Source organism: Coregonus clupeaformis, unplaced genomic scaffold (genome assembly GCF_020615455.1).
Source record: "Coregonus clupeaformis isolate EN_2021a unplaced genomic scaffold, ASM2061545v1 scaf0076, whole genome shotgun sequence".
Classification (NCBI taxonomy): domain Eukaryota; kingdom Metazoa; phylum Chordata; class Actinopteri; order Salmoniformes; family Salmonidae; genus Coregonus; species Coregonus clupeaformis.
In genome coordinates this window covers 833,667-843,265 of record NW_025533531.1, presented here as the reverse complement: position 1 = coordinate 843,265, position 9,599 = coordinate 833,667, and the positions used below count along the sequence as shown (strand labels likewise).

Sequence of the window (9,599 nt, the reverse complement as noted above, 5' to 3'; positions counted from 1 at the left end):
GAGATAATGGCATGTTTGGGCATACAGGACTGGACAGAGATAATGGCATGTTTGGGCATACAGGACTGGACAGAGATAATGGCATGTTTGGGCATACAGGACTGGACAGAGATAATGGCATGTTTGGGCATACAGGACTGGACAGAGATAATGGCATGTTTGGGCATACAGTGGGCATAAGTTATTACTGTAAATAAATAATACAGCATGTTAGTGTAATTTTTACAGGAGGCTTCCAATTACAGTTAATTACAGTATTTTACAGCATTTTATCCATAATGCAGTGCGATCTATAGCGTTAATGCTGTGAAACACATTTACGGTATTTTACTGTGCGTTCTACAGTGTTTTAATGTTGAAATCACAGTCTTACAGTGTAGCTTTTCTCCATTTAAGAAGGCACTAACCTATTTGTATTGAAATGTAATAAAAATAAAATTGTATGTTATCACGTTTTGTTTTGTTTTTCCTTCACTACTTAAATGTCAGTTGCTCTTGTGTTTGCAACAGAGAGCCCCTTTTAAAAAAAACATTATTGCCTTCTGAAGTGGTTGTTCATATCTTTTATTGTTAAACCAATCCAATAACCATCCGTTACAGTTCAATACTTTTCAAGATAATCAAATATGAGTTCTGGTTCACTATATACAGTACTTCACAGTTTTAACTAGGTTAGTCCGGTCTTAACTAGGTTAGTCCGGTTTTAACTAGGTTAGTCCGGTTTTAACTAGGTTAGTCCGGTTTTAACTAGGTTAGTCCAGTTTCACCAGAACATAGGGGACAAATCTGAAATGGCACCTTTTACCCTACATAGAACACTACTGTTTGCCAGAGCCAATTATATAGGGTGCCATTTTGGATAAAGCCAGAGAAAGAAACAACTTAGCAAATCTCCTCCAGGATTGAATTAATTATATCTGAGACAACACTTCACAGGTACACACTGTTAATCAGGTTGAATTGGCAACAGCAGAGGTTGTTAACTATTTCAAATAAAAATGAAAAAGTGACGCTATAATTAGACCCCGGCCAGCTTGCCTGAGGACTTCTAAGATTCCACTGTTTTATTCCATGACGGCATCAGGCTCAAAACAGAGTTCTCTCTCCCTCTTGGTTCTTCCCTTCACACAGGCAACTACATTTCCCATGAGCCAACAGGAGAGGTTCAAAGCAGGTACCAGAGCACATCAGAGTCAAGTCCCATAAGGTCCAAGGGAAACGTCTGTCTCATGTAGTTCTCTCTGCTTCATTTTCCTTTTATATGAGTTTGTGTACGTGCGTGCGTGCGTGTGTGTGAGCATCTGTATCTTTGTGTGTTTGTGTGTGTGTTGTCTCTCAGGTGGACAGTGAAGACACGTGGACCTCTGTGATGAGATACTACAGATCTCCATTTTTACATTTTACATTTTAGTCATTTAGCAGACGCTCTTATCCAGAGCGACTTACAGTTAGTGAGTGCATACATAAAAAAAAAAAAGAATGTCATACTGTTGAATTTTACATTTTGTTGAATGAGCTGCCCTCCTGACTCCTGCAGTCAGGTACAGAGGAGGAGGATGTAATGATGTTCTTCAGCCTGCGGAGGGCGATGACGAGCAGCGTTAGCAGGAACACCAGCAGGCTCAGGAAGATCCACACGTACACGTAAACATTCTCCTGTTGCCCCGGTGACGAGCCTGCCGACAACGACGACCCCGCCCCCGTGGCTGCCATGGAAACGGAGGTGGGGGAGAACTTCAGGAAGGTTCCGTTGTCAGGGGAGATTCCGGTTCCATTGAACACGTCCAATGGGAGGTCCATCCCTGACATCCTGACTATCGGTTTAGACGGATCTGAAGGAGAGGAGGAATAGGTTATTACAGTAAGGTGAATTCATAGCCTGGTAACCAAAACATTTAGATCAATTGAGAGAAGACTAAAGTCATTCATACCTTACTAAGCAAGAAAGTAATTAAATACTGATCTTGTGTCGAGTTACAAATTGCAGGGGTGCATACGTCTGCAGATTTTTGCTATGCAGCTATGCAGGATCGCTTTTTTTGCGTACCTATTTGTAGTTCTTGCGTTGCATACTGCATAAGGGTATATATTAGGCTTCAGGGTGCATTCCAGTTACACACTTTCTGCAAAGATAATAGGATCATTATAAACATGTGTTTGTGGTAGCTGAGATGTTAAACCCTTCTCCAGGCAGAATCTGTAAATCTGGGACACTAAAACTAAAACTACATGGAATGGACAGTGCAGTGGGCCAAGATGGCGGTCCAGCAGAAGGGGGAGGAGTCTTTATAATAATGTAAAGAACATGTGTCAGCTGTCTGTAACAGTATTTCTATGGTAGTGGTAGAGGTTTAGAAGTTTAAATCGTTACAGGCGGATAGTGTCGTAGCAGAAGTATGAGAATTACTTTAAATAGTCGTTTCAAGTTTTATCAGTCATGGTATACATCGTCCAACGAAATGCTTACTTTCAGGTTCCTTCTCGACAATGTAACAACAATAAGTAATCAAAAGGTTAGAATACAAACAGAAAGTAAATTATAATAAACATTTTAGTATCAGTATAATATAGGAAGTAACCATTTATAGTCCAATATTTAGACGTGTTTTGGGGAAGGGGGTGGGTGGCAAGTGTATAAACTGAGTATATTAGTAGCCTTACTAAGGGTTTCTATACAGGGTTAAAGATGCAATCTGTGATTGCTGCATACATGTTTGGACTTTGAAAGTAATGATATATACAGTGCATTCGGAAAGTATTCAGACCCCTTGACTTTTTCCACATTTTGTTACGTTACAGCCTTGTTTTAAAATGGATTAAATAAAAAAAATGTCCTCATCAATCTACACACAATACCCCAATAATGACCAAGCGAAAACAGGTTTTTAGAAACGTTCTCTCCTGTCTGTCTGTCTGTCTGTCTGTCTGTCTGTCTGTCTGTCTGTCTGTCTGTCTGTCTGTCTGTCTGTCTGTCTGTCTGTCTGTCTGTCTGTCTGTCTGTCTCTGTCTGTCTGTCTGTCTCTCTCTCTCTCTCTCTCTCTCTCTCTCTCTCTCTCTCTCTCTCTCTCTCTCTCTCTCTCTCTCTCTCTCTCTCTCTCTCTCTCTCTCTCTCTCTCTCTCTCTCTCTCTCTCTCTCTCTCTCTCTCTCTCCTACAGTCTCTTGTTCCTCTGCCTCTTGATGTATTAATTAGTTGATGTTGTTGTTGTTTTGTTGTGAACCAGCTGATAAACGGCATTTGGTGTTAATTGAGGTGTCTGATAATTGCTCTTAATTATGCTTTTTGTATCTAGGCAACAGGTTCATTTCTATATTTTCTACAGGGAGATGTGGCCAGTTGTAGGGTTGAGACGGGGAGATGTGGCCAGTTGTAGGGTTGAGACGGGGAGATGTGGTCAGTTGTAGGATTGAGACAGGGAGATGTGGCCAGTTGTAGGATGAGACAGGGAGATGTGGCCAGTTGTAGGGTTGAGACGGGGAGATGTGGTCAGTTGATGGGTTGAGACAGGGAGATGTGGCCAGTTGTAGGGTTGAGACAGGGAGATGTGGTCAGTTGAAGGGTTGAGACAGGGAGATGTGGCCAGTTGTAGGGTTGAGACAGTGAGATGTGGTCAGTTGTAGGGTTGAGACAGTAAAAAATGAATTCAGAATCCAGAAAGAGAGAAAGCATAATATATTATACAGCCATTAGAAACCTGTGTTGACTTCAGGGACCAGTCAGCTGGATAATAAACAGAATTTAACTGCAACAACAACCTCTCATCTCATCTATGGAAGGTTGTATTTAGCATCTATAGAAGAAGTGGCCTTTTTTTAGAATCTACAGTAAATTACTGTAATGTGTTTGTGTGTTTCTTTGTATAAGCTCCTTCTCTCCTAGTGTGTGCGTGCGTGCGTGCGTGCGTGCGTGCGTGTGTGCGTGTGTGTGTGTGCGTGCGTGCGTGCGTGCGTGCGTGCGTGTGTGTGTGTGCGTGTGTGTGTGTGTGTGTAGAAACCCGTAAAACTCAGCTGCCGTCTCTCTTTTCTTTTCACCTCTTTTATTTATTTTATTTTATTTTTCTTGCTCTATTCTCTGAATTCCTTTTTTTTTAAATTTTGAAGGCCGGTTGCACCAGTTGGTCTTATGTAGGTCGTAACTCGACGTCTGATGTAAAATGCGCTCTACACAGGACCCAAAAATTATACACGTCGCATCCCCCTGGGCATAAGCCCTTCTACGAGCTACGCCTGCACTGGAAAATATTTCCTGTAATTTTTACAGTAAATTACTAGCAGCACAGTAGCCAGTAGGTTACTGTAAATGTACAGTAAAAATACTGGCAGCACAGACGCCGGTAAATTACTGTAGATTTACAGGACCTTTACTGAAACAGACATTTACAGCATATTATTGTAACAACTGACTACAGCAACATGCTGTATTCCTACAATTTACAATGCATTGCTGGAAGCACAGTGGTTAGTAAAATGTTGCAGATTTACAGTGCAGGCAGCTAGTGCCAACGACAGTCAGTATTTCTGTTACATGTATTTGATATAGGTATTTCAATAGTTTCAATACCTATTTTGTAATTTGTTTTTCACTGGCCTGAAATACAATTAATGTATTTTGTAAACGTTTAATTGGAATAAATGTATTTTGTATTTTCTGAACTTGCAAGTAGCCCGCTTAACTTAACAACACTCTCAGTAACGGTAACATCATACTTTTTCTTCCTATGACTGTGATATGTTCTCGTTCATCTACACTACATGACCAAAAGTATGTGGACACCTGCTCGTTGAACATCTCATTCCAAAATCATGGGCATTAATATGGAGTTGGTCCCCCCCTTAGCTTCTATAACAGCCTCCACTCTTCTGGGAAGGCTTTCCACTAGATGTTGGAACATTGCTGCGGGGACTTGCTTCCATTCAGCCACGAGCATTAGTGAGGTTTGGCACTGATGTTGGGCGATAAGGCCTGGCTTGCAGTCGGCGTTCCAATTCATCCCAAAGGTGTTCGATGGGGCTGAAGTCAGGGCTCTGTGCAGGCCAGTCAAGTTCTTCCACACCGATCTCAACAAACCATTTCTGTATGGACCTTGCTTTGTTCACTGGAGCATTATCATGCTGAAACAGGAATTCCCCAAACTGTTGCCACAAAGTTGTAAGCACAGAATCGTCTAGAATGTCATTGTATGCTGTAGCGTTAAGATTTCCCTTCACTGGAACTAAGGGGCCCTAGCCCGAACCATGAAAAACAGCCCCAGACCATTATTCCCCCTCCACCAAACTTTACAGTGTGCACTATGCATTTGGGCAGGTAGCGTTCTCCTGGCATCCGCTCCTGTCCGTCAGACTGCCAGAAGGTGAAGCGTGATCACCAGAGTCCAATGGCGGTGAGCTTTACACCACTCCAGCCGACGCTTAGCATTGCGCATGGTGATCTTAGGCTTGTGTGTGGCTGCTCGGCCATGGAAACCCATTTCATGAAGCTCCTGACAAACAGTTATTGTGCTGACGTTGCTTCCAGAGGCAGTTTGGAACTCTGTAGTGAGTGTTGCAAACGAGGACAGACGATTTTTACGCGCTACGCGCTTCAGCACTTGGTGGTCCCGTTCTGTGAGCTTGTGTGGCCTACCACTTTGCGGCTGAGCCGTTGTTGCTCCTAGACGTTTCCACTTCACAATAACAGCACTTACAGTTGACCAGGGCAGATCTAGCATTTGATGAACTGACTTGTTGGAAAGGTGGCATCCTATAACGATGCCACGTTGAAAGTCACTGAGCTCTTCAGTAAGGCCATTATACTACCAATGTTTGTCTATGGAGATTCCATGGCTGTGTGCTCGATTTTATACACCTGTCAGCAAATTGTGTGGCTGAAATAGCCGAATCCACTAATTCGAAGGGGTGTCCATATACTTTTGTATATATAGTGTACCTTAATTGAATGCACTGACTGTAAGTCGCTCTGGATAAGTGCGTCTGCTAAAAGACAAAAATGTAAATGTAAAAATGAACACTTGCAAACACTGCTGGGTATTATTCTAATGAGCTACGACCCAAACAAGGCCACATTTGATTAAAATACAAATAGTTTGTGAGAATGTTGTTGTAGTTTAGGATACATTGGTCTTCAAGGTATTTTGTTTTTGTGACAAGATACCTTTTGCTGTATCTTTGCCCATCTCTGGCTTGTGCCAAGTATGTTACTGTAATATTCACAGTAACTCGCCACCAGCTTCCTGTAAGTTACTGTAATATCAGAGCAACGATACAGTACAATACTGTAAAATTAGCCTACTACACTGTAAGAAAGTAAATGCTACTGTAATTGTAATATTGGTATTTTACAGTGTTTTACACGGGATTGTTGCAAGCAAATTGACTGCCAGGTATTCGTATACTTTATATCACTTGCACATCTAGAGGCCTACACAAAAGCTTCCAAACTGGCTATAATCACAGGTCAAAACAGATGAAAAGGACATGGCTTAATATTGACCCAGTGACGGCTTAAGACCTTCTGTCACTCTGATCTGTCCCCTATACATTCAATTGTTGTGTTACAACATATGAGTTACAGGTACAGCATTCTCACTAACGGGAGGGTAACAAATATAGACACAAGGCACGCCTCAAAATATGGTAATGAGCCAGCGATTCTTTCCCCTCCCACAACATAATTTACAAAGTGCTGCAGTAAATATAAAGCAAAACAGTACTTTATTGTTAAATTGTATTTGAATTTAAACTACAGCAATAACAGTGAATATGTAATAATATATTACAGCATGAAAATTGTTAGGGAACTACTACCGAATGTTCATTTAAATTGGTACAGCACTAACGGGGGCAACAAATATAGCCTCTTACAAGACACGCCTCAATATATGTTAATGAGCCAGAAACAACAACACCAAGCACCCACTAGTGGTCAAAAGGTTTTTGGTGCTCCGAAAATACGGTATGGTACATTTAATCCTAGTAAAAATTCCCTGTTTTAGGTCAGTTAGGATCACCACTTTATTTTAAGAATGTGAAATGTCAGAATAATAGTAGAGAGAATTATTTATTTCAGCTTTAATTTCTTTCATCACATTCCCAGTGGGTCAGAAGTTTACATACACTCAATTAGTATTTGGTAGCATTGCCTTTAAATTGTTTAACTTGGGTCAAACATTTCGGGTAGCCTTCCACAAGCTTCCCACAATAAGTTGGGTGAATTTTGGCCCATTCCTCCTGACAGAGCTGGTGTAACTGAGTCAGGTTTGTAGGCCTCCTTGCTCGCACATAGTTTTTCAGTTCTGCCCACAAATTTTCTATAGGATTGAGGATAGGGCTTTGTGATGGCCACTCCAATACCTTGACTTTGTTGTCCTTAAGCCATTTTGGCACAACTTTGGAAGTATGCTTGGGGTCATCGGCCATTTGGAAGTCCCATTTGCGACCAAGCTTTAACTTCCTGACTGATGTCTTGAGATGTTGCTTCAATATATCCACATAATTTTCCTTGCCATCTATTTTATGAAGTGCACCAGTCCCTCCTGCAGCAAAGCACCCCCACAGCATGATGCTGCCACCCCCGTGCTTCACGGTTGGGATGGTGTTAGGACTCCTGAGTGGCGCAGTGGTCTAAGGCACTGCATCGCAGTGCTAACTGTGTCACTAGAGATCCTGGTTCGAATCCAGGCTCTGTCGCAGCCGGCCGCGACCGGGAGACTCATGGGCGGCGCACAATTGGCCCAGCGTCGTCCAGGGTAGGGGAGGGAATGGCCGGCCGGGATGTAGCTCAGTTGATAGAGCATGGCGTTTGCAACGCCAGGGTTGTGGGTTCGATTCCCAGGGGGGGCCAGTATAAAAAAAATATGTATTCACTAACTGTAAGTCGCTCTGGATAAGAGCGTCTGCTAAATGACGTAAATGTAAATGTAAATGTGTTCTTCGGCTTGCAAGCAACCCTTTTTCCTCCAAACATAACAATGGTCATTATAAGCAAACAGTTCTATTTTTGTTTCATCAGACCAGATGACATTTCTCAAAAAAGTACGATCTTTGTCCCCATGTGCAGTTGCAAACCATAGTCTGGCTTTTTTATGGCGGTTTTGGAGCAGTGGCTTCTTCCTTGCTGAGCGGCCTTTCAGGTTATGTCGATATAGGAATCGTTTTACTGTGGATATAGATACTTTTGTACCTGGTATCTCCAGCATCTTCACAAGGTCCTTTGCTGCTGTTCTGGGATTGATTTGCACTTTTCGCACCAAAGTACATTCATCTCTAGGAGACAGAACGCGTCTCCTTCCTGAGCGGTATAACGGCTGCGTGGTCCCATGGTGTTTATACTTGCATACTATTGTTTGTACAGATGAACGTGGTACCTTCAGGCGTTCGGAAATTGCTCCCAAGGATGAACCAGACTTGTGGAGGTCTACAATTAATTTTCGGAGGTCTTGGCTGATTTCTTTTGATTTTCCCATGATGTCAAGCAAAGAGGCACTGAGTTTGAAGGTAGGCCTTGAAATACATCTACAGGTACACCTCCAATTGACTGAAATTATGTTAATTAGCCTATCAGAAGCTTCTAAAGCCATGACACCATTTTCTGGAATTTTCCAAGCTGTAAAATAGGCACAGTCAACTTATTGTATGTAAACTTCTGACCCACTGGAATTGTGATACAGTGAATTATAAGTGAAATAATCTGTCTGTAAACAATTGTTGGAAAAATACAAAGTAGATGTCCTAACCGACTTGCCAAAACTATAGTTTGTTAACAAGAAATTTGTGGAGTGGTTGAAAAACAAGTTTTAATGACTCCAACCTAAGTGTATGTAAACTTCCGACTTCAACTGTATTCACACACACAACTGTTCCTGACCTGTTATTAGTTCAAGCAGTTCCTCTCTGTGTCTTAATCCATCCTCTTCTCCCTCAGACAGACACTCCAGATATCATCCGGGGACCTCTTCTCCCGCAGACAGACACTCCAGATATCATCCGGGGACCTCTTCTCCCGCAGACAGACACTCCAGATATCATCCGGGGACCTCTTCTCCCTCAGACAGACACTCCAGATATCATCCGGGGACCTCTTCTCCCGCAGACAGACACTCCAGATATCATCCGGGGACCTCTTCTCCCTCAGACAGACACTCCAGATATCATGACACTCATCTCTGACACGAGCACAGCTGACCGGTTTGAGTTCTTCTCCAACACACAGAGAGAGAGAGAGATCGGTGTTCACCGTGTTGCATCCATTCATTCACTACTGGGAATTGACTCACTGACCGCTGTTCACCCCCCCCCCCCCCCTCTCTCTCTCTCTCTCTCTCTCTCTCTCTCTCTCTCTCTCTCTCTCTCATTCTTTCACACCTCCCCTGTCTCTCTCATAATCTGTCGCTCATCGTTCTCTAACAATTAACACACTGTCACCACTCTCGCTTGCCCTCTCTCTCTGTGTGTGTGTGTGTGTGGTTTTGAGGGGGTCAGAACAGACAGTTAAGAGCAGTAGGGGTTGGAGGTAATGGTCAGAGACTGGACCCCCTATTGTGACCTACCGATGGCCAGTAAAAGAGACAGTTCTACAGCCTCTCCTCTCCTCTCCTCCCCTCTC

At 42.7% G+C, this 9,599-nt stretch overlaps 1 protein-coding gene across 1 annotated transcript; it reads right to left on the bottom strand.

Annotated features, from left to right (window-relative positions):
* Positions 1 to 473: 473 nt before the first annotated feature.
* Positions 474 to 9,135, bottom strand: LOC123483308 (serine-rich and transmembrane domain-containing protein 1-like). The gene is made up of 2 exons (XM_045213055.1): positions 8,862 to 9,135; positions 474 to 1,832 (listed from the first exon to the last, which is right to left on the bottom strand). Exon 2 carries the CDS (start codon positions 1,807 to 1,809, stop codon positions 1,498 to 1,500), a length of 312 nt encoding a protein of 103 aa, XP_045068990.1. The 5' UTR covers positions 1,810 to 1,832; positions 8,862 to 9,135; the 3' UTR covers positions 474 to 1,497.
* Positions 9,136 to 9,599: the final 464 nt, after the last annotated feature.

Excerpts from the sequence above, each read along its gene's own strand:
- LOC123483308 (XM_045213055.1), bottom strand. The coding sequence starts at position 1,809 with ATGTCAGGGATGGACCTCCCATTGGACGTGTTCAATGGAACCGGAATC.